The sequence below is a fragment of the Fonsecaea pedrosoi genome (genome assembly GCF_000835455.1).
Source record: "Fonsecaea pedrosoi CBS 271.37 unplaced genomic scaffold supercont1.2, whole genome shotgun sequence".
Taxonomy (NCBI): domain Eukaryota; kingdom Fungi; phylum Ascomycota; class Eurotiomycetes; order Chaetothyriales; family Herpotrichiellaceae; genus Fonsecaea; species Fonsecaea pedrosoi.
The window spans coordinates 3,985,187-4,011,100 of NW_013550614.1; the positions used below are offsets into that span (position 1 = coordinate 3,985,187).

At 54.2% G+C, this 25,914-nt stretch overlaps 8 protein-coding genes across 8 annotated transcripts; 4 read left to right on the plus strand and 4 right to left on the minus strand.

Annotated features, from left to right (window-relative positions):
• Positions 1-30: 30 nt before the first annotated feature.
• Z517_03410 (uncharacterized protein) lies at positions 31-1,991 on the minus strand (the record flags this gene model as incomplete). The annotated part of the gene is made up of 7 exons (XM_013432515.1): positions 31-421; positions 488-614; positions 700-1,104; positions 1,162-1,326; positions 1,402-1,482; positions 1,543-1,888; positions 1,947-1,991. The coding sequence occupies 7 exons, from the start codon at positions 1,989-1,991 to the stop codon at positions 31-33; spliced, it is 1,560 nt and encodes a 519-aa protein (XP_013287969.1).
• A 584-nt stretch (positions 1,992-2,575) lies between these two features.
• Z517_03411 (uncharacterized protein) lies at positions 2,576-3,495 on the plus strand (the record flags this gene model as incomplete). Its single annotated transcript, XM_013432516.1, has 3 exons — positions 2,576-3,153; positions 3,240-3,405; positions 3,472-3,495. The coding sequence occupies 3 exons, from the start codon at positions 2,576-2,578 to the stop codon at positions 3,493-3,495; spliced, it is 768 nt and encodes a 255-aa protein (XP_013287970.1).
• A 137-nt stretch (positions 3,496-3,632) lies between these two features.
• Positions 3,633-4,837, minus strand: Z517_03412 (uncharacterized protein; the record flags this gene model as incomplete). Its single annotated transcript, XM_013432517.1, has 3 exons — positions 3,633-3,703; positions 3,761-4,259; positions 4,331-4,837. The coding sequence occupies 3 exons, from the start codon at positions 4,835-4,837 to the stop codon at positions 3,633-3,635; spliced, it is 1,077 nt and encodes a 358-aa protein (XP_013287971.1).
• A 561-nt stretch (positions 4,838-5,398) lies between these two features.
• Z517_03413 (uncharacterized protein) lies at positions 5,399-6,499 on the minus strand (the record flags this gene model as incomplete). Its single annotated transcript, XM_013432518.1, has 1 exon — positions 5,399-6,499. One exon carries the CDS (start codon positions 6,497-6,499, stop codon positions 5,399-5,401), a length of 1,101 nt encoding a protein of 366 aa, XP_013287972.1.
• Positions 6,500-7,109: 610 nt separating this feature from the next.
• On the plus strand, positions 7,110-9,058 carry Z517_03414 (uncharacterized protein; the record flags this gene model as incomplete). The annotated part of the gene is made up of 4 exons (XM_013432519.1): positions 7,110-7,432; positions 7,491-7,516; positions 7,575-8,161; positions 8,243-9,058. The coding sequence occupies 4 exons, from the start codon at positions 7,110-7,112 to the stop codon at positions 9,056-9,058; spliced, it is 1,752 nt and encodes a 583-aa protein (XP_013287973.1).
• Positions 9,059-9,852: 794 nt separating this feature from the next.
• Z517_03415 (uncharacterized protein) lies at positions 9,853-12,405 on the plus strand (the record flags this gene model as incomplete). The annotated part of the gene is made up of 3 exons (XM_013432520.1): positions 9,853-10,002; positions 10,083-10,186; positions 10,260-12,405. 3 exons carry the CDS (start codon positions 9,853-9,855, stop codon positions 12,403-12,405), a joined length of 2,400 nt encoding a protein of 799 aa, XP_013287974.1.
• Positions 12,406-13,328: 923 nt separating this feature from the next.
• On the minus strand, positions 13,329-16,510 carry Z517_03416 (uncharacterized protein; the record flags this gene model as incomplete). The annotated part of the gene is made up of 2 exons (XM_013432521.1): positions 13,329-14,297; positions 14,351-16,510. 2 exons carry the CDS (start codon positions 16,508-16,510, stop codon positions 13,329-13,331), a joined length of 3,129 nt encoding a protein of 1,042 aa, XP_013287975.1.
• Positions 16,511-23,241: 6,731 nt separating this feature from the next.
• On the plus strand, positions 23,242-25,089 carry Z517_03417 (uncharacterized protein; the record flags this gene model as incomplete). The annotated part of the gene is made up of 3 exons (XM_013432522.1): positions 23,242-23,332; positions 23,397-24,285; positions 24,348-25,089. 3 exons carry the CDS (start codon positions 23,242-23,244, stop codon positions 25,087-25,089), a joined length of 1,722 nt encoding a protein of 573 aa, XP_013287976.1.
• Between the last annotated feature and the right edge of the window lie 825 nt (positions 25,090-25,914).

Consider the following 25,914-nt stretch of genomic DNA (forward strand, 5'->3'; position numbering starts at 1 on the left):
ACGCACAAGATCTCTGGCTCTCGCGCCGTCTTACTTTGCTACCTGGTCGACATGCTCCAACTCGACCGTCTCCTTTTCCGCCTCGATATCCTTGTCCAGCGCCTCCCGCTGCTCGGCGGTCAGGTGAGTGAGTCTGACCTCGATCTTGTCGCCGAAGATCTCGCCGACTTCCTCCAGAGCGAGGCCCCTGGTCTCGGGGAAAAAGTACCAGATCAGGGGCAGATTGATGGTCGACAGGACGATGAAGAGGAGGTAGTATTTCCAGCCGACCTGTGCAAAGGCCGTGGGCGCGGGGATGAGGTAGGCGATCGTGCACAGGAACAGGACCGCCAGGGACCATGCCATGCCGCGGGCGCGGAGGTGGGTTGGGAAGATCTCGGTGCAGAAGACGTACGAGGTGGCGTCGAGCGTGGATGCGTAACTTATCCGGAGAGAGCTCGGTCAGCATCAAAAAGCCTATACTTGATAAGAGGGCGGGGTAACTTACCAGGCGATATAGAGGAACAGGAAAACCACGCCTGTCTTCAGCCCAGCCTTGTTGTCGGTGCCGGAATAGCGTGCTGTCATGGCCGCTTCGACGATGAGAGTGATGAGGCTGCCGGCAATTCCAGCGACTGTGAGATGGTTAGCTCTGCTTATTTTCAAACCAGGTTTAGTGGTCCCTTTGGCTAGGGAGAGAAGTGATGCTTCACTACTCACCTAGAAGGATCTTGCGGCCAAAGTGGTCGATGAGCAGCGCATTGACACCGTTCCCGATACACGCTATCGTCACGAAGACGGCGGCGAGGAGCAACGAAATCTTGTTGGACAAGCCGAGCCCCGTGTAAAGGATGACGCTGTAGTTGTAGATGACTAGGATCCCGGTCGACTCGGTCGCAAACATGGTCATGAATGCACAGAACATGCGCTTTCGGTACGACGGCTTCGTGAAGAGAGTGGACAGAGTCTCGGTCCGAGAGATTTGGAGGTCGGCCGACACCTGGTGGCTCATCTGGTAAAACTCCTCACGTGCGAAAGAAATGTGATGCGAGTCCGAGTCCTTGTCGGTGTTGTGTAACAGGTTGATAACCTCCCACGCACTGTCGCGGCGATCTTTCATCAGAACTGGAATTTTGACGGTCAGTCACTGGGAACTTGCAAAGGGGCAGGACTCGAGCTCACGCCAGCGAGGGGACTCTGGGATGAAAGGTATGAGGAGGAACATGATGAGTGGCCAAAGCGCTTGTACGCAGAGTGGGAATCGCCATTGAAAAGCGGCATTCGTCGTATAGGAACAGCCGAACCCGATCCAACCGGCGAGGGCGTATCCCAGGACCAAGATGACACCTTGGTTCCCGTCAGTCTTGTTTCCAACTCAAGAGGGACGCCTGAATTAGGACTCATTGACAAGCGTGTACATACCATGCTGAGAAACGAGAAAGCCTCGCTGGGCGGGAGGTGAAATCTCGCATTGGAACATTGGGATCAAGACCATCAGTATTCCTGTCCACGGTTAGGTCCATAACCGCCATCTCAAAATGCAGCGTGCGACTGAGCACTCACCAACAGAAATACCAGTCAGGGCTCGACCAAGCAACAACATTGCAAGGTGAGCTGCTCCGCCTTGGAACGCGCCTCCTATGACACCAATCGGAGTGGCCAGGTAGAGCGTCTTCTTCCTCCCAAGGGCATCGCACGACCAGCCAGCCAGCAGTGATCCGATGACACCGCCGGCCGAATAGCAGCCGTTGAGACCGCCGATGATCCTGTTTGTGAAAGCATACCGGTCTGAGGTGGGATCGGTCGTCAGGCCAAAGTACGCATAGAACGGAGCCTGGCCCAACGTCGTCGCGGCCACGCTGAAGGAGTAGCCGTAGGTCAAGCTCCCAAAGCAAAGCGCAAGTACAATCTATGATAGTGAGACACTCTTGTGTGCACACAGGACGCAGGGGAATGTAACAACTCACTGTGAGGTTCAAGGCACTGATACGAGCTGCTTCGTGTTTCGCCATCTTTTGGAATCGTCACCTGAGTTGGGTTCCAGTGTTTATTCGCCCCAAGCTGCGTGGCATGACTGTTCAACGCTGGGCCCCATACCCCATGATATAGGTCTGGGACGGCACCGAACTGAGTTTCTCCCTGGACGCCATCGTTGGGAGGCCCAAATTGCAAAATCTATAGAGGTCCTCGTATTCCCAACCCCGTTCTCCACACTCCAGGAGCTCAAGGCTCGCTAGAGTGTAATTCCTTGCCGACTTGGGACCGTCACAGGATTGACTAAACCTCAATCTCGGGCGCGCGAGGCTTTGTCCGACAGGGATGCGAGAGACTGAAACCTACGCGCCGCGATCTCCGCGCCGAACGGGCCGAAATCCCCGTGGGGTAACAAAAAGTGTGGAGTCAGTTACATCATTTGATCGAGTCCCCCTTCCCATGCACGAGGAACCTTTGTCACGCAGTGGTAGGTGATCAGACGAGTGAGTCCCTTTATCTCGCGCGCAGTTGCCCTCCTACCAATCCACTTTCACACAGACAAAGTGTTGTATTCTGCACCCTCAAGTCGACCTGTCTTGTAAAATCAATTCACAACCACAACATGTCCAGCACAGGTCGCCGGCTCGACGGAAAAGTCGCCATCGTCACTGGCGGAGCGAGTGGCTTTGGCAAGGCGATCGCAGGCCTCTTTGCCCAGCAAGGGGCCAAGGTAGTCATTGCCGATCTCTCAGCAGAAGCCGGGCAGGCGGTTGCCAAAGCCACCGGGGGCGTCTTTACGGTCGCCGACGTGACCAAAAGGAGTGACTGGGAGAAGCTGCTCGCACTCGCCCTGGACAAGTTCGGCGGGCTCGACATCGTGGTCAACAACGCGGGAACGTCGTATCGCGCAAAGCCCACCGAGGACGTGACCGACAAGGACTACGACCTGGTCTTCGACGTCAACGTGAGATCGGTCTACCTCTCGGGCAGCGTCATCCTGCCGTACTTTCTCAAAAACGACAGGCCCGGCAACTTCATCAACATCTCGTCAGCCAGCGCTCTGCGCCCGCGGCCGAAACTGGTGTGGTACGCGGCTTCCAAGGGCGCCGTCAGCAACGCGACCAGAGCGCTTGCCATCGAATACGCCCGGAGAAAGATCCGCTTCAACACGGTGAACCCAGGCCCGGCCATTACAGGCTTGTACGTTTTTTTTTTTTTTTTTTACACCTGCACGGAACGCTTTTTTTTTTGGAGATCGGGAACAGATTTTCTGACAGCAGATCTAGGAAAGACGCCTTCTCCGGTGGGGCAAAAGATCCCGACGCCGCAATGGTTCGTATGGTTGAGGATTCGGTGCCCATGGGCCATCCGGCAGAGACGATAGACATTGCAAATGCTTGTCTGTTCCTCGCCAGTGAAGAGTCTGCATTCGTCACAGGCATTGAGCTTCCGGTATGTTCAAATCCAGTTGACTTGTCTTCCCGAGCCGAACCACGCTAACACGCTCTTCTCAAAAAGGTTGATGGTGGCCGTTGTGCATAATAATAGATAGATTGAGTGGCCGAATATAGTATAACCCTAAAAGAAATCAATCCCACTATCTTTAGGAATGTCACCATGTACAGAGTTCTCCCAATCTGGACTCTCTCGATCAATCGAGTTCGCTATTGACCCATCGTTCATAATTTGAAAGCCTTCTTCAAGACCTCCAACACTACCGCGTTGTACTGTTTCCCGGAATCAAGAATCGCTTTGGAAAATTGTCAGTGTCGATCAATCTCAGCAGTAGTCACGGTTAGAAACTCACCATCGAGTTGCATAAACGTGTGCGGTGCGCCCTTGAACCTGATGATTTGAACCTCACACCCGGCCTCCTTCATCCTGGCTGCGTACACCTCTCCCTGGTCTCTGAGAACGTCCATCTCGGCGGTGAGCACCAACGCGGGCGCCAGCCCCTTCAGGTTCGGAGCGTGGATCGGCGACACCTTCCACTCCCTCGCGAGGTGCTGAGGTCGCGGCGAACCCAGAAATTGGCGGTGAAACCACTCCATTCGTTCGAGCGGCAGGGGTTGTGTCTCCGCCAGGTCTGTGTAGGACGGATACGGCTGGTCCTCGCGGAGGGAGCCGTCTGGTGAGAAGACGTCGAGGTCGACGATGGGGACGGTCAGGATCTGCAGGGCCAGAGGAATGCCCTGGTCGCGGCAGACTTGGGCGACGACCGCGCACAGATGTCCGCCGGCGGAGCACCCGCCAACTGCCACGCGGGAGAGGTCGAGGTTGTATCTGTCTTTCTGCGTACTTCGAATCTATAGCGACCCCCCCCCGCGTCAGAGTGAGCTTTGTAAAGAGATGGAAAGGGGAAAACAGATAGACCGACCCAATGCACAGCGGCGATACAGTCGTCCACCGGAACGGGATACCTGTATTCCGGAGAGAGGCGGTAATCGACGTCGAAGACGACGCAATCCAAGTCGCGCACGATCCTCTTGCACAGATCAAAGTCGACAGACAACCCTCCAAAAACCCACCCACCGCCGTGGAAATTGATGTACACGGGCCGCGGTCCTTGTTGTGAGGACCTCCTGTCGGATTCGTAGACGCGAACCGTGATCTCGCCCTGCTCGACGGGACACTTGAGATCGGCGAATCTGACACCCGTCCCTGGGACGAGCTCGCGTCCGTATGAGATGGTGTATTTCTCCGGATGGGCACGGTATTCTGCTATCGGGATCTGATGCGTGGCGAGGCGGCCCGCGCTGTATTTCTGGTAGTATTCGACGAAGACGGGGTCGAGTCTGGGAGTCAAGTGAGGGGGGATACTATTGACGAGGGGCTTTTCGATGATAACGTGGTTAGGGACGTCTTGGTCTTGAGAGGATGACATTGTTGGAAGTCTAGGCTTGTCTCGAGCACGGGTAGATGGTCTCCTTTCACTTGCAACGAAGACGTGGTGTTTGGAAGATATTTTGCCGGCCTGAAATGTTGCTTGGTCCGTTCAGTTATATACTTCTGTAGAGGGAGAGGGCGATAGCACCGGAGCGTAACAGCGACCTGGGTGGGTGCCGACAATTGCCGATATGACTAGATTTGCCTGTCCGACGCAGCGATAGTGGAGCAATATTACGGGTCGCAAGGGATGTAGATATGCTTCTCTTACGACTGAAACGTTCGATTTGCTTGCTTAGGGCGGTTGAACAAGGCATAGTCTACCAGAGAATATTACTCCCTGACGGCACTTGGACCAGTGCTGTACGACTATAAAATGCTAGATGTATTTATGTATCCTCGAGACGCGGACACCTACTCATGCCTTGTATAGACATAGTCAGGGTTATTTTCACTGTGTACTCTCAACTCGAAAGAGAAGGACAACTGTACCTAGAGGCTATAGCACGCAGAGTCGGGTACGATCCTCCCAGTCTCTCACTCCGTTCAAATCATGCAACTACTTGGCTGGCGTCAAGGAATCCAAAAACGACCAGCGACTCTGCTCGGCCCACCCTTTGGCCTTCCAGTCATTTGCTCTCAGGGGGAAAAAGTCAATCACACCCAGCAAACTCTCGTCGTGAGCGAACACGGTGAAGATGTTCTCATGGCCGTCAAATACGAAGGCCTCGTTGACCGTCTTCTGCGCCAGCTTGGAATCCTCGTCAATATGCCCGTCTTCGGGGATCAGACAGAACGGGCTTTCTCTGGCGGCTCCTTGTCGTGGACCTCCGTTCGAAAGTCGATGGAGATCGGAATATACCTTGGTGCTTTTCTCACCTCCTGCGGCGCTCTTTGGCACCTTCTCGGGTAGAGGGAGGTACTTGGTGGGTCTCAGAAGCGAGCTGTGGTGAATGAGATCACCACCGAGGAAGATGAAGGTATCGTCGCCATGTCCAACCGTGGTCCGAGCGAGGCCGCTGATGTGGCTGCCAGTGTGGCCCGGCGTGCTCAGCAGATAAAAGCTGCCGTCTCCGAACCAGTCATAGGCAGAATACGGGCCAATCTGGAGAACCTTGCTTCCTTGTTGGAAGTCTAGTTCTACGATCTCCTTGCCTACATAGATGTCTGAAGTCGTTTCACTGGCCTCTGCGTCGGTCGGCCAACCTGGAAAATACTTATTCTTGTAGCCAGGACCGACCACAATCTTGGTGGAGGCAGGAAAGAGAGTCGGATCTCCTGTATGGTCCCAGTGATGGTGACTGTATATGATCGCGTTGATCTGAGAGGGCTGAATGCCGCCGTCGGTGATGATGTTTCCCACGTCCCGCTTAACATCGACTTCCAGATTGAGCGGCGCGAGGCCTTTGAGGAGGTGAGGACTCAGGTGCGACGCCCAGTTCGTTCGCAATCCGAGATCATAGAGCAAGCGTTGCCCAGTGGGTTTGTGGTGTATGAGGATGCTGAAATCTGGTATCGCTATGGCTTTCAACCCGGGATATATAGGATTGAAAAAGATCTTGCCCGGGACATTTCGTATATATGTCGTCGTATCAATCACAGATACCTCTACCGCAACCGTTGACTTGGGCAAGTTCAGCTTCCCGGCGGTCGAAGCCATTGCTTATTTCTCAGTCTTGTTCTGAGCAAGAGGTTTGAGCTTGATGACTTTGATGAGGAGGGTCTGGTCTCAATAACCGCACTGCGTTTTCACCACATTGGTGAGGAGATTCCAATACATACCGTGCCCGCACGTCCGCTTGGATGCTGCCCCCAGCCGAGGATGGAGCACGACGACTTGCATCCTGGACTGTAGATCACCCCAGAATGTCAATACCCCGCGGGAATCTCTATTCACATGGGTTGCAGCAAAGTTCGCCGCGTAGGGCCTGTGGGACTGACCCCCCTGGTCGCCACGCCGCGGCGCGCCGCGGACTCCGCGGAAAATCAACCAATTAAGCTGCAAGGGCGATCAAGTGGATCTGTCTCAAGGGGGACGACCGAACCTCTTGAGCAGCATCCCCCATACCCCCATACTCGCTCTCCTCGCGGCGTTCCAAAGTCCCGCGGGTGCAAGTGTCTATGCCCGGTACGCACCGGTAGGTCTGGGTTCTTGGCCATGTCACTTCTCTACGGGGCAGCAGCTGGTGCACATTATAGAGCATGGATAGGACGCTCATTTCCAGCGTTCGAATCACACACAAGGAATATCCGAGATTTGACATTGTCCAATGGCTTCCAACGACATCAACGGTGGTCCGCCAGTGACTTCCGCAAAGATCAATGGCGTTGTGCCGGTAGCTTCAGACGCCCCAGCCTCCCGCCGTGGTAAGCCTCTCCCGAGCTCGTGGGTTCCTCTGTACGCAGAGCCACTCCGGACAGCTACGCGGAAAGTGAGAATGGTGGTGGTGGGAGCCGGCTTTGCAGGTCTATCTCTCGCACACAAGATCTACCATGAATACAAGCTCGATTCGATCATCGAGCTCGTAATCTACGAAGCAAATCATGATCTTGGTGGCACCTGGTTGGTGAATCGGTATCCCGGAGTGGCCAGGTCAGTTGCAAATTCCCTCGGCTTCAACGACATAAAACACTGACGACGGTCCACACAGTGACATTCCTGCCCACATCTATACGTGTATGTCCAGATACCCGTCAGCACAAGCATCCTGCAGACCATTGACCGATTCTCACAGTCCCCTTTGAGCCGAATCCCGAGTGGAGTGCATATTATGCGACTGGGCCAGAAATCTGGGATTATATGAAGAGGACGGCCAAGAAATATGACCTGGAGAAGGACGTCCATTACAACCACAGACTGACTGACGCACATTTCGATGAGCAGCTAGGTCAGTGGAACATAAAAGTCCAGAATGGGGACACGGTGATTGAAGACAAGTGTGACATCCTGGTGTCCGCCAGTGGCCACCTGAGTCGCTGGCGTTGGCCTTCCATCCCGGGGCTGTCTTCGTTCAAGGGGTTTCTCGTCCACTCTGCCCAATGGGACCACGACTTCAACTATGCTGGAAAGCGCGTGGCCGTCATCGGGAACGGCAGTTCTGCAATCCAAATCCTCCCTCAGGTTGCCAAAGTGGCCAGCCACGTCACCAACTTCATCCGGGGCCCGACCTGGATCATCCCGGGTCTGGGAAACAAGATGATCGGGGGAAAGGAAAACCACGTCTACACCGAAGAAGAGAAGGAAAACTTCCGCAACAACCCCGAGGCTTTGAAGGCCTATCGAAAACAGATTCAGCACGGCTCTAACCAACTCTTCTCTGTGGTAAGAGCCCCTTTGCCTTCGTGTTTTTCTTCGCACCCGGGGGCGCGTCCACGATAACTGACCAAAGGGTGAAATAAACAGTTTATCAAAAATTCGGCAGCCCAGGAGAGACTATTTGATGCCGCGAAGAAGCTGATGACGGAACGCCTCGGTGGCAATGAGGAGCTCGCGGAAAAGTTGATCCCGAAATGGGAGGTCGGATGTCGACGGCCGACTCCAGGGCCCGGCTACTTGGAGTCCTTCACCAAGGATCACGTATCGCTGGTGATTTCAGACATTAGCGAGATCACCGAGACAGGCATCAAAACAGCGGATGGAAATCTTCACGAGTTCGACGTCATCGTCTGCGCCACGGGATTCGATGTCAGTCACCGGCCGCCCTACCCGCTGGTCGGGCTTCACGGCACCAATCTTGCCGACAAGTGGAAGGACGAGCCCGAAGCGTACCTGAGCGTGTGCGTCGAGGGCTTCCCGAACTTCTTCATGTTCAGTGGTCCCAACGCCCCCGTCGGACACGGGTCCCTCATCAGCGCCCTGGGCTGGACCGCCGACTACATCCTGAAATGGGCGCAGAAAATCGCCGAAGAGGACATCAAGTACGTCGACGTCCGAGAGGACGTCTCCGAGGAGTTCAACACGTACGCCGACGAGATCCTGCAGACCACGGTCTGGACGGGCGGGTGCAGGAGCTGGTTCAAGAACCACACCGTCGACGGCAAGGTCGTCGCCGTGTGGGCGGGCAGCGGTCTCGCCTACTACGAAATGCTCGAGAGCCTGCGGCCGGAAGACTTCAACATCCACTACAGAAGTCGCAATCGGTTCCGCTTCATGGGCAACGGGACGACCAAGAGAGAGGGCAGGCCGGATGAAGATCTCGCCTGGTACTTGAAGAAGTGAAGGTCGGGCTCTCTCGACGCTTGGATGCCGTGGCATTTTGGCCGCGGAGGAAGAGAGAGAGAGACACACACACATGTGAACATAGGCTTAAATAGAGGTTTGGAATACTAGAGTCGCATCCTACCCATACCGAAGTAGTCGGAGCGCGTTCATGGCTGTATATAGGCTTCCACCATGACAACCTCGCCTGCTTTTTCTACTTGGTAGATTGACTTGTAGTCGCGTGCTAGCCGCCTTTGGGTATGATCTCCACTTAAAGCGGGAACTCTTACATCCAATGAGTATCGATACCGTATAAGCGAGCTGCACCTGAACCCCTACCAGCTGTGGGCTACCGGAGTACCTCAAGGCCACAAGGGTCCCGTGTCCCGAACAATGATGAGGAAACTGTGGGTCTGAATCACGATCAAGCAGGCTAAGAATAAAGACCGGGTCTGCCTAGTGTAGGCATTGATAGGTCGCTGTACTTGGTAGGTGCCGAGGCTCACTCACTCACTCACTGCGATAAGTCCTGTCCCTGCGGGGCGCACGAACTGGGAAAATTGGGGGGGCAGAGAGCTAGCTGGCTGGGACCCCAGAGCCCAAAACCCTGCCTGCTTTTGTTGTGGTCGGCTATAAATCTCAAAGAACCCCTGCCGTTATCGCAAAGAGACACGAAATCCTTTCATTTGGCTTCGCTGGCAGTAAACGTCTTCGAGTTCCTGCCCCGGTCGCTGCATAAACCGGCCAAATTATACGTGGATTTCTAGATCGTGTTTTCGGAGCAGAACCCCTAACTTCTCTGCTCTGACAACATGGCTTCGATGATGAATAGTGCGGCGCCGTTTGAGGAGTGGCCACAATCCGAGCAATCGCTGGCCCCGCGAAAGCTTTATCCGGGAGCGATGAGGCGTCGTCGAGCAGATCAGCGAGCCTGCGATAGTTGTCGATACAGGAAGATCAAGGTCAGCATTCCCAGGCCTAATCTCTCACTTGTGGGACGCGGCGACCGGGATCTTTCGTATCATGTTAACATCCGCGATAGTGCGATGTCCGGGATAGACGTCCTTGCTCAGGCTGTATCTCGGCTTCGATCATCTGCGAGACCAGCGGCAATGCACCTGCTGCAGGGGGCGCGGACCAGAAGAGGTATGGGATAACACCCTCGTCCCGCTGTTGAGTGAACAACAACCATGTCGCTAACGTGGTCGGACTTGTGCAGACTACAACAATTAGAAGACCAGATTGTGAGACTGACCGAAAAGCTCGCAGCCACCGAAGACCGGGTCAAGTCTCTCTCGGAAGGTCAAGAGAGAACGCAGGCCTGTCTCTCTCGATTTGTCGACTGCTCCGACGACTGCAGGGCCTCCCAAGGCAGCGCCAGTTTCTCTGGTGTGGGTTACGCAAACAACCTGGCTGGAGGACTGAATCCCAGGCGAAACGATGAACTGGCGCCTTCGAGACATTTCAGTCTTGCTCCACCCTCGAGCCTGAGCACCAGTCCTCCGACACAACTGCATCATTCCGATGGAGAACTCCACAACTCTCAGTTCTTCGGTCCCACCTCTGGAGTTGTATTCGCTTCGGCGATCAAAGACTTCATTCAGCGCCAGGGAGGTCCAGGCCACGTTTCGTCCTCTTCGATTTTTCAGACTTCGCTACACTCGTCGGACACCAGGGTGCCGTCGTCAGATGGGGAGATGTCGAAAGCGGCACCTCTCTTGACGTTGCTTCCCCGGCGGCAACAGGCTCTGCAGCTTCTCGACATTTATCGAGTCCACGTCCAGGAATACACACCCGTGCTGCCTTGGCCCAGCGTCCTCGACAAGTTTGCACGGCTGTACGACAGGCCCGTGCGGTCCGGTTGCAAATCCGACTTCATCAAAGACTTTGTCCTCCTCAACGCCGTCTGGAGCATCGGGTCACAGTTGACAGAGGAGAGCGAGGCCGTGCAGGAGAGCGACAAGAACGAGGTGAGGAGTGGCTGGAGATTCTTCTCGCTCGCCCGCGACCATTACGACCTCGCGGCGCCCAAGTACGATCTCGACGACGCGGCCATTTGTCTGCTGATGAGCATCTACCTCCAGGGAGCGTCCCTTCTCAACACCTGCTGGGTCTATGTCGGGCTCACCGCGCGCATCATACAGGACCTAGGGCTGCACATTCGCCCCACGAATCAGCTTGTGACCCCCGCCCAGGTGGAGGTGAGGAATCGGTTGTTCTGGGGCACGTATCTGGTCGATCGGAAGATTGCCCTGACTCTGGGTCGAACGGTCGCTCTCCTCGACGAAGAATGTTCCGTCGATCTCCCGCGAGATGTCGACCCGGCTACATTCGGGGGCTCCGACTCGACCGAGATCCTCCGGGTCAGTGTCCAGACGTGTTCCAAGCTGCGCGACATCATCAACTTCACCCCGTCACCCAACCACCAAGAACGAGACATGACGTTTCTCTTCGAGATGGACAGCGCGCTGAGTCAATACTGGGAGGATTACCCATTGCGAATGAAGGACTTTTCCCAGCCTGACGCCTACGACCCGTCGTGTCTCAAGGTCCTGTGCATCCTGATGCAAGCCCGACTGACCACGATGAGACACTTCACCGACACGTCGCTCAACAAAGACTTTCGGAAGTGGTGTTTCACGCGATCCGTCCAGATCTCGTTGGTGACGCTGCAGACGGTCAACACGCTGTCCCGCACCGACGACTGGGAGCGGAAGACGGCCTTGTTCTGCAGCGGCGTCGTCTACGGCCACATCTTCCGTGCCGCCCTGGTCCTCGCCCTGGCCGGCAGCAAGTTCGCCGAGGACCTGGACACTCCGGCCGAGAGGCACCGCTTTTCGACCCTGTGGGAGTTTCTGCGCGCGGCCTCGTCGCGGCGCACCTCCGTCCTCAAATACCTGCAGCTCTTGGAGGTGCTGGCAAAAGCCCTGGGCACGCCGCTGGGTGAAGACGGCCTGAGTCGGACGACGCCGGCGCCCGCTTCCCAGGTCAATAGTGATCAGCAATCACTGCTGGGAGGTCCTCGAGTTGGCGGCCCCGTGGGGATGCCACCAACTATGCACGATCTCACCAACAGCAACAGTCGTCTACAGAGCCGGACAGAGTACCCGGGCCAGGAAACTGGAATGCCCATGGGCCGATCAACCAGGACGCTATTCCCCCCGAATGATCTGCGGATGGGATACAACCCGCCACCAGAGATGCCAGAAGCCCCCAGCTCGGCAGAGGATTCCGGCTTGGGCACCAACAGTGCGCCCCAGACGGTCGACTTTGACTGGGAGCTCTTCGACCAGATCATGGACTGTGACTCGTCGGCATTCCCAACGTTTCCACTCGGTCTGGACATGGACGGATTCGACATGTGAGCTCGGGGGATGTCAAAGCGGGTTAGTTTGAGGTGTGGAATGAGTAGAATTGCTAAATGGTGAGGGCGATAGAGGCTCCTCTCTTCCATCGTCTATGGTGTGGTATGGTAATGTGGACACGAAGTTCCAATGTACTCTAGTACGCCGTGAACGACAAGTCGAGAGCGTCGGGCCGGTCGTCCGAGTTCATATTGCTGCTGAAATCGACTCCCCTTTGCGAACTCCTAATAAAGACTCGTCTCTCACATGAGATACTTAATTGCTCGAATCATGAATACAAAGTAACCAAAATATCACGGGCATGAAAGATCCGTTGTATTTTTCAGGTCTGTCTCCATGGAGCGAGTGGCAGGACACGCACGATGTGCACAGACCCACGACCACTCTGAAAATGTATTCTAGCGAAGGCGCAAAAAGACGATGGCTGCCTTACGGACGGTTAGAAAGATCAAGGGAATGCACCTAATTTGGTTTACAGCAAATGCGTATTCAACACGATCTATTGCCCCAATAGAAGAGTCGGCTTGCGTGTAACCCCCCAGTGCATTGTTTATGGGTTTCAGAACCTTCAAGGTATCTGCCAGGGTAGATGATGAGCAAGCGTGCTTGGTCACTAAGACCAGGGCAAGCAAGGCAGCGAATTTTCCAATAGGAGCTTTTGTGTTGGTGGGGGTGACTGACTGACTGACTGACTGACTGACTAGGCCGATTCAGGTTCTTTAGATAGTGCTTTAGACGGTGGTTTAGACAGTGCTTTCTCGATATCGAACAGGCATGTCAGCGAATTGAGGTTGTACCACTAATTTGATTTCGGTCGCCTTTCACTGTCACTCGTGCACATCAATATCAACATCAAGTCATACTGGTAATCACTGCGTAGCAGAAAAATCTCGCTCAGATAAGACAGATAGGTTTCAGGGGAATCAACTGCCACCTGCGTCGCCTGTGCCGCCTCCACCACTACCACTACCACCACCGACATTCCCGTTGCCACCACCATAGTTGTTCCCGAAGAAGAAGCCGTCAAACAGATCATACTGGCCTTGCCCATCGCTCCAGTCATGTTGGAAATCCAATCCAGTCATGCCGAAGCCCAGATCCAACCCACCGCCCACGTCCAGGTTGAGGTCTCCGTCGCCGCCTCCTGTGATGGCGTCGCTCAGAAAGTCCATACCCGGCAAGCCGGACATAAAGTCGGGGTTGTACGTATTTTGCATGTAGAATGGCTGTTGGTCCTGCTGTTGCCGGTGCCGCGTTTGCGTCGGCTGTGGGGTGGCAGATTGGCTGTTGAATAGTAACGGGTTGTTGGAAGTACCCATGCCGAAACCGTTGTTGATCTGTGAATTGATGCTGGACGCCGGGGACATTTGCTGCTGCCGAGGAGAATGTTGTGATTGCTGTTGCAACGGCGGCGGCAATCCCATTGCCATGGACGTCTGCGGCGATCTTTGCTGTTGTTGGAGGTTTTGGAGGGGTTGAGGAAAGGAGAAAGATGGTCTGGTACTAGGTTCGAGGTCGTCGGGGAAGAGCTCGCGGAGATCCATGTCGAATTTGGGCGGCGGTCGTCTAGGCATTGGTTTCGGAGCGATGCGCGGGACAGTCGAGGCGGCCGATGAAGGGTAAGAGTCGATTTGCATTGGCATTGGTTGGGTCTGAGATTGTGCTGCCTGACTCTGCATGCTGGATTGACGGGCGAGGGGTTGTCGTGGTTGGTAGTCTCCACGGGGCTCCAGCGAGAAGCCAAACCCAGGTGTAGACATGCACATTTGGACAGTGGCCTTGCTCATTCGCTCAAAAGCGTCGCGGCAGGCTTCTGCTGGTGGGCATTTCTCCATGAGATCGCCGAGGACAGACGTCGCAGCGAGGACTGTAAAGTCGAAATCATCGAGAGTCTAAGGAGTCATTTAGCGGAGCGACGTGAGCAGAGGAGTGGAGGGTTTCTTACCAACCGCGCTCTGACAGCCGGAGAATGCCAAACAGCGTACAAGAAGGAGATGCCGGCCATGAATAGGTGATGCGTGGCAAGATACGTGTAATTGACAAGGCGCTGTCGGTGAAGCTGTCTGTAAAGTTTCAACGTCTTCTGGCCAGCTTCGGCACATTTCAAAAACACCAGATCTTCGTCCTCCTTCTCTTCTAGCCTCAGACTTGACGGGCTGGACACATCCTCGGTCGGGCTAAACTCGTTCGCTAGAGGTGCCGGGACACTGAGACTCTGCCGGTAGAGCATAATGACGGCTTGCCAGTAATTGAGCTCCAAGAACTGTACTGAGAAACTGACTCCAGTGTCGGAGGGTTCCGGCGCCGATTCTTTCCATTCATATAGTCGCTGATCGATATCTCGTCGCCACGAACGGAATGAGTCGAACTTGATTAGGAAAGGTGATGGGAGCTTGGTGTGCATGAACTGATTGCGGCGATTGGTGCCGGTCAGACGAGCTTGTTGGGCTTGCTGATGTTGGAGCACTTGCAGAATCTCGGATTGTAGAAGCCTCAAGCGGAAATAGTGGTGCGAGACCCATTTGTAAGTGGGTTCATCTGGCAAGGCTGGCTGCAAAAATCCAGCTCTTGTGATGTACTTGTCGTCGAGCAGGGAGGGGAACTCGGTGGTTACGACTTGATCTGTAATCCCAAACGGTCTTCCCACACAAGTACTGACCAGGCGGTCAAAGGTATAAGTGCACCACCAAAGTCGCCTGCGAAGATCACGAATCCATTCTCGTCGTCCTTTTTCCTTCGCGTCGACTGGTCCCAGTGGTTTTGAATCCATCGAGGGCCGCGGACCCTGGTAGTCGTCGATGTTGTCTGCGATACCGGTACCGTCTTCGTAGTGTAGGCCGAGATCGACGGCCAGCCTCATTGCAACGCCTACAATATACCAGAGACCTGGAGCGACAGGTCGAAGCAAGGCAAAGCTGCATAGCAACAACACAGCCTGGAGCTCCTCCAAATCACCATTGGGACGCTCAGCCGCTTCCAGGGATGAACTCGCAGCCAAAAATGACCCAAGATTGACAATGGCGGAAGCGTGGTATTCCTCGGGTTGAGCTTGTTGCATGGCCAGTCTGACCCGTTTGTGAGCATAGTCCCCTTGTTGGGAGTTCGGCTGGGGGTCAGAAGAGCCCCAGATAATGCCCGCGCCAATTGCAAACACGATGTTGAGCAAGTATAGTTCGCGACTGCTGCGTTTCGAAGGATCAATCGAATATGTACGATCAAACAAATCCATGAATTCACCTCGATGGAGGATTGGGATCTGGGGATTGGCGTGCTCAAAATACAGATGGACCAGCTTCTCGCCTAAAGGACGATCTGGAAATGGAGCTTCCTTAATGGTGGGCTTGGTTTGGAGGCCGAAGTAAGAGTCTCGCATGGAGCTACCTCCCGACGCGGCCATATTGGGCAACGGACGACTCGGTCGGACACCAGCTCGCTCAGAATTGTTGCAAGACACCGAGCTCTTTACAGCAGCCAGTACGACGCGAGCAAACGATATCCCAGATGTAGACCCAAGATATCGTGCGTCGGAAGCGCCTTGCACAGAAACCATGCCGATGTTGGACACGAGCTTGTTGAGCTTATCGGCATCCTCTTGCTTCTTGTCCCAGTCTTCGTTTTTGATGGGTCGCGGCGAGCCATTACTAGGGGATTGTGGTCCTATCCAAGAACTCTTTGCGCTCGCAGGCGACTGGACGGGATCACCCAGCTCCTTGGACTCGGCATTGTAGACCTCGCCAGCATTGTAAGGGATCCCATGCGTCTTGAGCTGCTGCTCGAAATATGCCAGCCGCGTCTCGAGATAGTAGACATAACTTCGGGGAATCTCCCTCTTGGTAATGGGGTCGTAGCCTACGCAGCGAACATTGGCCTTTTCGCACGTGGAACACGCAGGGAGACGTTGGTCGCAACGGTTCTTCCTGATCCGACAGCGATTGCAGGCCGAGACATTCCTGAAGGCCGAAGTGGCCGACGCAGCGGAGAGGGGAGGAGGGGAATTCGTTGAAGCGGCCGCCGCACCATCCTGTGGTGGTTGGTGGAGGGGTTCGTCAGCGGGAAACGCTCGCTTGTGACCGGCGCTCTGAGGAGAGGAGGCGGAAGAGGGCATGTCATGTATCGGAGAGGGACACTGACATCTTCTGCCAGTAGTTCTCAAAAAAGCGCACTATCCCTCAGTGCTACGGAGACAGCATGCGAAGTAGACTCGAGCAGCACAGGTCAGCCTTGCGCGTCGTGTGAATGGCCATGGCGGAGTCTGCTTTTGGGCCTGGGGAGTAGAAACAAGTTCTCGCATATCGCAGAGGATCTCAGTGGCTGGTTGGAGAAAAGGCCTGGCGAACTGCAAGCACAGCGGGCAAATGACGACCAAGGCTTGCTTATCTCGAGATTATATCTCAGCAAATCACGTCTCTACATTGTCCGCGGCGGGGCAGATAAAACTGCCGCGGTTACATTCGCGAATCGCTAATCTGGATTTGGGATCCTTTGACAAGCACGCCAGGCACCGAGTACGAGGTGCACAGAAACTATCTACTTAGACACCATTGCCATCACGACGATGACGGAATGATTCTATGAGTACTTTATGCATCGACCAAGCCATTCCCTCTGGCCCAGCGTCCGTCAGATGCCCTGTAAAAGAGAAGAGTGATTGACAACCGTCGATGAAAGGGTTCGGTGGGCAATGAAACGATCACTAGGGAAGAGATCTTACAAGGCTGGTTCGACGGAATGTGCCCTCGCCAACATTTCACGGGACACAGGTTGCTAGTCAACGATACAATCTCACCATCGTCTCCGCGCTTCTGACCAAACAAGGGTTTGCCCTAAGAAGACCAAGATAAAACACAGGCATTTCCGAAACTTGAGCGACGATCTCTGGGGTTCAACAAGCATACGATGGACCCGCAGCAAGGAAGACCATACTGCGCTGGTGTTTTTTACTTTCCCTCTTGAAGTAGACTCCTATGACAAGAGGGCGATGGACGCCTATGGGAAGACTGGTCTACCTACCGTGTGTCAAAGGGTGTGTTATAGAGAAGCTTGGAATACCAAAGTTACGCGGTGATCTTTCTCTGCCATTGTCTGGATCATTCTCGGGATTGTCAATGTGTACGTGTCGAGCAGTGATCTGCAAAGTGATCCTTTTGTCAGAGAAGCATGTCACTTGTGGCCCTGCACCATATGTCAACTTCTGGGTTGTTTGAACTGATGATAGATCGTTGTGTGGTCGATACACGCATCAATTGTCACTCCATAATATCGAGGCCTCAATACTTGGAACACTCACCGAGACTAACCGCCTAGCCTCAGCAACGCAGCCTCGATGGCTATCATATCCATCCTCAGGTCCCTCAACAGCCTTTGTCAAGGTATCGCCCTGCCAGTCGAGGTCTCGACATGACTGAAAGAGAAGGGATACTTTCCACAGGTCACTCTCACTAGGCACTTGGCGGATCCAGTTCTCGTGTGGGTGCCATCATCAATCGAAGCATGTCGGTCCCGTGCCAGAGCCACTCCCTAAGCCGTCACTCTGTCCTCTACAACCACGATTCTGGTCTCAGCTTCACCCTGACTCCTCCGGACCTCCACCTGTAGGCCGGACTTTTCACTGTCGCGGGGCGCCGGAATGTCTCGGACGTCAGAAGGAATTTTTGCTTGTCCAATCTGCGACCCCTACTCATGTCGCAAGAATCAAGGGAGCCCAACTCCATCATACCTACAAAACAAGGAAAAAGGCCTAAAACGAAGCAGGTGACCCGTTGACTGCCCAAAAGATCGCCACCAGACGCCCTGCTTACGAAGGGTCAGGGTGTGTCCCCTTCGTTAGACGACCACGATACCTTCCCGCATGGTGGGTCACTGTTTCCCCCACAACGCCACAATATCCAGCTTTTCCGGCAGTGCATGGACCGGGTGGGTTTTGTCGAAACTGGTCAGAGTTATCGAACTGCGTTGGGGTGAAGCAAGGACGTTGGGCGCAGGCGGGTCAACGCAGACCAGGCGATCAACATCCCAAAATTCGGTGTTCCGGGCGTTGTTAGAGTTTGGGTAAGACAAACGAACGGCAAGGGAGTGTGAGAGACCGAATAGGAGCGAGACACATACCATCCACAGCATGCAGACTCACCAGAATGCACGAAACACTCGCAAGACTCCATGATTTCCGACCAAAGTACCTCGGTGGGTTCAGCTCATGCGGGATCCAGTGGTCTAGATTTGGGGCGTGTCGACCGACGCAGACGTCGTTGTCCATCGGAGACGATGCAACTTAATCTGACCGCTACTTGACTGACTTGTCGGGTCGCTTTGCCTTCCCGGGCGAGCTGCGCATGATTCATTTTCGGTAAGTTTGGACAGGTCTGACTGATTGTCGGAGGCAAGGTGACAGGTCACACAAAGACAATGCCTACCTATCGGCCAGGCCAACCACGGCGATGGGAAGCCGTCCACCCGCTCCCGGACTGGACCTTTGACCGTCCTCGACCAGAACAAGTGATCTTCTCACCGGTTGAGGGGTTTAGTGACCGGCAAGGAATGTGCTGGCACCAGGTGGAGGATGCATTGACTGAGCGGAAAGTAACGGTTGTGGTATTGCCCAACTCTGCAAGGGAGATGTCAGGTGGCGCCTTGGATATCGGAGATGGGGTTTCCTGAATGAGGCTCCAAGATGCAAGCCTAAGCATGGCACGCAACTCTCTGTGAAGTCCTTTGTGAGACCCGAAAAACACATACGACATTGTGCATGCTCTAGGGCCTTTGCCCACGCCGCTGCAATCTGCAGAACCCGAGGAGCGATTTTTCTCCGACTTCTTCATGTGGGCAGTTGTACTACTCGTACCTCGCCAGCCACGTAGCTGAAGCCGAGCTAGTTTAGCTGCAAACAATTTTTGTCATGACAAAGCCCTTGTGGTGCTCCTGCAACTAGGTCTTATTTTTCCGGGGCACAGGCATGATGCAGCAAACAGCAGACCCAGTCTTTCTTCCAATGGAACTGGCTCTTTTGGGCGAGTGACAGCAGGTCTCTTCACTGAGTGACTGAACGATAGGCACACACACCTCGCAAAACGGGACAGAAAGGACCACTTGCAGATGATCTGAAGAGACGCATCTGGCTTCTCTGGGAAGAGACATCGTTTGCTATGCACTTCTTCCCTTTAGAACTTGACCAGAGAAGACGTAAAGCAAAGGCGCAGGTGCCGTGGGGGTTTGCTCGGTGCTCTTGTTGCGGTCGTTCTAGCCTATGAAATGTCAGCGAACCGTCACACAGAACGACAATTCTGGTGATTAGTCCATGCAGCAATACTCGAACGATGTCAAGCTCTCGACGAGTAGGATCGGCTTCAAGATTTTCCGCGTTAACCATGGGATGTCGTTGCTGCTCGAAATGGACATTGGGCAAAGGAGCCCACTTGAAGCGAAGGGGGAAAGAGGCCGGGGACGCTAAGGGTGGAGTTGAGCGAGTGCCTAACACGCTGCCTAAACTGTACAGCCGATCAACCCCCAATCACCGCCGGGGTCGCCGCGTTTAAGCATGTGACCGGGACTAACTAGGACGCAACACTTTACTGGTACCTAAGCACCTAAAAGTACCTACGAGTACCGAGCATATGGTACTTGTAGGTTCCTAAGTAGGCACAGTACACTAGTTGGCTAATAGGGTCCTTTACTTAGTAAATACTTAGATACCAGGTTCCCAAAGGGGTGTGTACCTGGGCGAACTCTGTGCTATTGTTGGTGTGTGAACCACTTCCCCGGAAAGTTTTCCACTTACTAGAGATTTGAAACGGCCTTTGGATCATGCTATTATTGCCTCATCAATCCTCCGTGCCTACCTTACTCTTGTCACCAACTCCTCCTTCTGGGCAAGTTCCAGAGGGCCGCGACGCCCACATCGGCGGTGCTCCCGGTGGCGTTGTTCTGGAAAATGAATCAGGGGCTACCCGCCAAGTCAAACAACGAGCCTTCTCCGGGGCAATGGCGGTTGAACTTCCGCTTGAAACTGGCGAATTTCACTTACAAAGTCAATTGCGTGAAAGGTTTGCTCCCATCACCCGCTATCACCCACTCCCCAACCCCTTGCTTCCTTGTAGGTACTCGTAGGAAGTTCTGTGGATTCCTAGGTACCTAGAAGGAACCGCAGGCGCTGGAACTTCTCGCTACCCTTTGCTCCCCTCGTTCAGCTGCGATAGTAGGCCCCAATTCTATTCCCCTGAAAGGCTGGTGCCCTTCCAATGATACGGTACCGGCTGTTGGATTGTTCGATTCGAAGTTCTAAGCGAGCGACAGAAAGGAGAAGGACTCCCCAGAGCTTCCTTGCTCCTAGCTGGTGATGCTTCCCGGCTCTCTTGTTTGCTATCTATCCCTTGTCATCAATGTCCATGTTTCTCCGTTATCCATCCCTTTTCATCCTCTCACTTCCACCTCACCTTTTCACTTGCCTTTCACCCGCGCTTGGCTCAGAATCTGCCTTGGGCTGTGCGTCTACCCTAGTCAGCGCAGTCGAATCATTGTTGTAAAAACGCATCACCGGTGAACCTTGTGACCCATGCCTGTCTCTGCTTTACCCGCCCGCCTGCATTGTGACATGTCAGACATTTTCCTTTTTCCCACCTTGTCCCCCCAATCCACTTCCCCTCTTCGTCGTCTACGTAGAGAGTGAAGGGGAACCTGGTCCGCTCATCTTCCGGATCCTTTGGCGGCCCTTGTTTTTCTCCAGGTCTTTTCGTCATACAGTACGAGTGAACAAACTGAGTCATTTTGCAATTCCCCGCCTGCTGCAAGGGTACCATCTGCTGCTTGTTGGCCGTCACCCAAAAAACACCCTTTCCTGTGCAGGATTGGTCGGTCAGCCAGTAAATAGCCAGCAGATTGCAACAGATTGCCCCCAGAACCGAGTAAAGGATCATCGTCATCATGGAACTCGGGTACAAGTACAGCAGGGTGGGGCAACATCGAGCGCAGTCACACACCCTGCCGACTCGAATGCTTTGATCGGGAAACCGAGGCGACGCCCACTACTACGAAGTACTGCCCGTCTTCGTACGACTGTCACCCGCCAACTCCTGAAATCTGACCCTGGTCAATGACACGTCCAGCTCTCTGCGCTTCACTCTAAACCCCACGGCCGCCCTTTTCGATCGCCAATCACCGCCCCAGCGCGCCCTGACAGCTCTCCCTCTCCCGTACAGGCCCAAACTGAATTAATTTACCCACGAATCCGTCGGGCATGACCGCCTTTTTCACCGCCTTCTCTATCCCACGTCGCCGAAGGTTCGATTGGTGAGAAAACAAGAAAATTCGATGATTACAACTTCAAAATCCAGTATAATGTCAAAACTTGGGTCAAGCCTGTGCGGCGCGCTGGTCACGAGATGCATGGAAACGAGGAGGATGACATGCTGCTGATGCAGCAGCAGTTGGTGGGCGGCGCCTCCTTGTCACATAACTCGGTACAGGGCACTGGGCACTGAAGAGGATTCCTAGCCTGCCTGTTCGCCACTGGACCAGCGAACAAGCAAAAGCTTCTGGGGGCAGTCTAGCGGCATGCCCAATGCTAGCCGAGTGGTGGAACGGACAGCGCTAGAGGTAATATACTCTTCGGTAAGAATGCTCCCCGGCCTGCGGAAGACCAGGATTGTTGTTCCTAGCACTGTTCAGCTTGGTCCACTCGAGCTCCGGTCAGGGGTAAATTCCACTCTGGCAGACTGAGGCCCATGCATATCGATCCTCCGAATCACAAGGCCCCAAAGGTACCGTTGTCGCGGTTCCTGGCCTCAGATGCGCTTTTATTTCTACTGGCCCTGGTACATGATGCCGAAATTTTTGCTAGACCCGATTCCGCCGCCTTAATTGGCTGGCAAACTGACCTTGTACGAGTATCAACCCGGGTTGTTGCTACTAACCCCCCTGTCCATTCCACCAGCTTGTTTTTTTTTGCTTTCCACCTTCCTTTTCCCTTTTTGATACGACCTGACGTTTGCTGAGTCCTTTCGTCACTCAAGTCTCCTTGTCATGACGCTTCAATTGGGATCCACACCGCTACCGTCGCATGGCAGCCCTGAAACCCACTTTCTGGGGCCCAAACGGCAGAGAAAAGCCAAAGTGCACAAGGGGAGCGGCTTCTGGCCTTCTTTCTCCATTTTTTTCAACATCCCGGCACCTCGACTCCATTCGGTGCCCACCTGGCCAGGGATCTAACAACATCCCACCTGGGGCACAAGTTGCACCCTTCCCCGAGTATCACGCACCACTTCCCGGCCCTTCCTGACTTTCAACCCGAGTTGCCCAACTCTCGCTCGAAGCGTCCGATTTGAAGAAGCATCATCTGGCACCCCGGTCCCGTGCGGGCATTTATTTCGGGTGACTGCAAACTGGTCTGACGGCATCTACGGCTCAGGCTCTAGCGCTGTGACTGGAGCTGCCCAACACCGCCTTCTGTGGACAACCGGGCGCGGATGTCAGAGACTTTTGCCCTGATTGCCTTTTTTTTTTCTTTCCGCACTCCCTCGCCCGTGTAACAGTGGCTGTATTTGGACCACTGACTATGCGCAAAATGTCTCCATCGCAAGGTTCTGCTCGCTGCCGCGTTCTGTGCTATCCCAAATGCTCCGCAGTCCACCGCCTCTTCCACGCGGCGGCGGATGCACCATTCCGCCAGAAAAGAAAGATGAGAGTGCCCCGCCCGCCCTGTCTATCGTTTCTCGATCCTTTGTCTCCTGGAAATTTCCTTTCCCTTATTATGACCGCCCGCCTCGCGCCGTTGTGCTAAATGACCCTCCTCTTCGCTCACCTCCCTTCCCGTTCTCACACGACGAGTCCTTGTCATCCTCGGTGACGATGTCGAACCCCTTCACCAAACTGTTCCCACGTGAACTCTGGCGGAAATACTTTGACAGTGGTTTTCCGTATAAACAGTTGTTCATTCTGTGTACGTCATCTCGCAGGCTCTCCCAAATTGGCAAGCTGTCGCGAATCACTAACACATCCGACAGCAATATGTCGCCTATGCGAACCAATCGCCTTCATGTCAATATTCCCCTATGCATACCGCATGATTGAATCGTTCAACATCACCCAAGACGAATCACAAATATCAGTATATGCAGGAATGCTCATTACAGCCTTTGCCTTTGCCGAATTTTCCTCTGGTCTGGTTTGGGGCCAAGTTAGCGACCATGTTGGGCGCAAGCCTGTCCTGATTATGGGACTTGCCGGGACGGCCTTGAGCATGATATGCTTTGGATTTGCGCCGAATCTACCTTGTGCCATTCTCGCCAGAGCGGTCGGCGGACTCTTGAACGGCAACGTGGGGGTGCTTCAGACCACGGTGGCAGAGCTGGTTACGAAAAAGGAGCATCAGCCTCGTGCGTATTCCATCATGCCCGTGGTCTGGAGTATTGGTTCCATCATTGGCCCCTCGATAGGCGGAACCTTGGCCGAACCCTGCGAAACCCTTGGGTTTCGGCGCGGCGGATTGTTCGACAAGTTCCCCTTTTTGTTGCCCAATCTCGTCTGTGTCGCAGTGCTCCTCTGCGGCATTACCGTTGGAATTTTTTTTCTCGAAGAAACACATACCGAGAAAAAGGGTTGTCGTGACGCCTGCCATGCGCTGGTCAAGGTGATTCTCCAACGGCTCGGGCTGGAAAGTCTTTTGTCGCGATTCGGTAAGATTCGTTCTGCTTCAGGAAACCCAGCGGACCCGTTCGACCATCGCGATCCGCCTCCGGGATACCGGAGTACGGAAAACTCGCCGCTTCTGCGCTCAGCCTCCACCAAAGAGCTGGACTTGGAGATGCTGCGGGAGAAAGAAGTGCGCAGCCTCGCCAACCCCTTTAACAGGCAGGTGAAACTAATCATCTTCTCATACGCGATTCTTGCATAGTATGTGCCATGTTCTTTCCTTCCCACCTGGCCCCTAGCTGCAACTGACATGTTCTTTGTAGCCATAGCGTTTCGTTCGACGCCTTGATGCCCACCTTTCTTGCCGAAGAGCCCATGCAGACGAAGCCTGTCCTTCCCTTCCTGTTCTCTGGAGGCTTCGGCATGAGCGCCAAATCTATCGGCACCATGCTAGCAGTCCAGGGCGCCTACTCAATCATGGCGCAATTCTGGATCTTCCCCTACATGGTCCGACGCATTGGCGTGCTCTCTGTGACCCGGCTTACGTTGACCAGTTGGCCTCTGCTGTACTTCGCCGTGCCATATCTGGTGCTTGTCCCAGAACAATACCAGAAGGTCGCCATCTACACCGCCCTTCTATCCAAAATGACCTTTCAAGCAATGTCATTTCCTTCGAATGCAATTCTTCTCGCCAATGCTGTCTACTCCAAGAAAGTGCTCGGACGGGTCAATGGCACTGCTGCATCGATGGCATGCTTGGCACGTGCCTGTGGGCCCGTTGTTACGGGCTTGGTTCACACAGCTGGACTGAAACTTGGCTGCGGCGGTCTGGCGTGGTGGGCTTGCGGACTGGTCTGTGCCGCAGGTGCCCTGGAATGCTACTGGGTGGAAGACCCCGACGAGAACCCGGATCGTCTGGCGAGCGAAGGAGAAGAATGCACCTGCGAGCCGTTGATGCATCCCTCGGTCGTCGAGGGAGGTGAAGAATGCCTCTCGCCTCGCATTGAGCGACTGGCCTTTATCGAGGATCTGGATCTTACCGAGAGCAGCCCGGAGAAGTCTTGAACCCAGCCCCCTAGCTCTCACCAACAGCAGGACTGGTTTGGGACATTCTGCTTTCTCCACGGTTGGACATTCGACATCTACGTCGCCTCTTCAACACACTTTCGGCCCTTTCTTACTGAGGCTGGAGTTCTACATCTGCAGGCTGAGCGACTGCTGGCGCATTCTTGTTCCACGCGTGCGAAATTTTCTTTCTCAACTGATGACCCCAAATTTTACGGAAACAAAAAGACTGGATTCCAATACGGCGCGAGCCGCGATACCATAACACGAAATCAATTAGAAGGTGCTGGATGGCGAAGGAATCGATGGGTATTATTGGCAAGGGGTTTTGTTTGGGACGGCGCGTTTGTTTTCCACCTTTTCGCACCTTGTCTGCGACCCTATGCGACGCACTGGATTTTGTTGAATTGCTATTTGTGTACTTTTTCATTTTCACCATTTTACGAAAAAAAATATTGGGAGGTCTTTTGTCCAAGATACCTTGCAGGTTTGCGCCTGGCAACTTGAAATGTCTGTTTTTATCGATTTGGAGGTGTTGCGAAGTGGTCTGGTGGTGGTGTCCACAATCTGTATGTAACTATAGCCTGTACGTTAAGAGGAAGGAATCACAACCGAGTGAGTCGTATAGCGACCATCGAATGATATGAAGAGATCGGGGGATCTAGATTTCGGTGTTTTTGTGGGTTGACCTTTTCTAGCGGTCGTATATGAGATGCTGTTGGGTATGATTGCTCCACCATCTTCCGACTTGAGATGACTGTTGAATGTTATTGAGCCTCGTCAGCCTCACCTCCCTCTACCTGGGGCGGCGACGAGTCTCTTTGT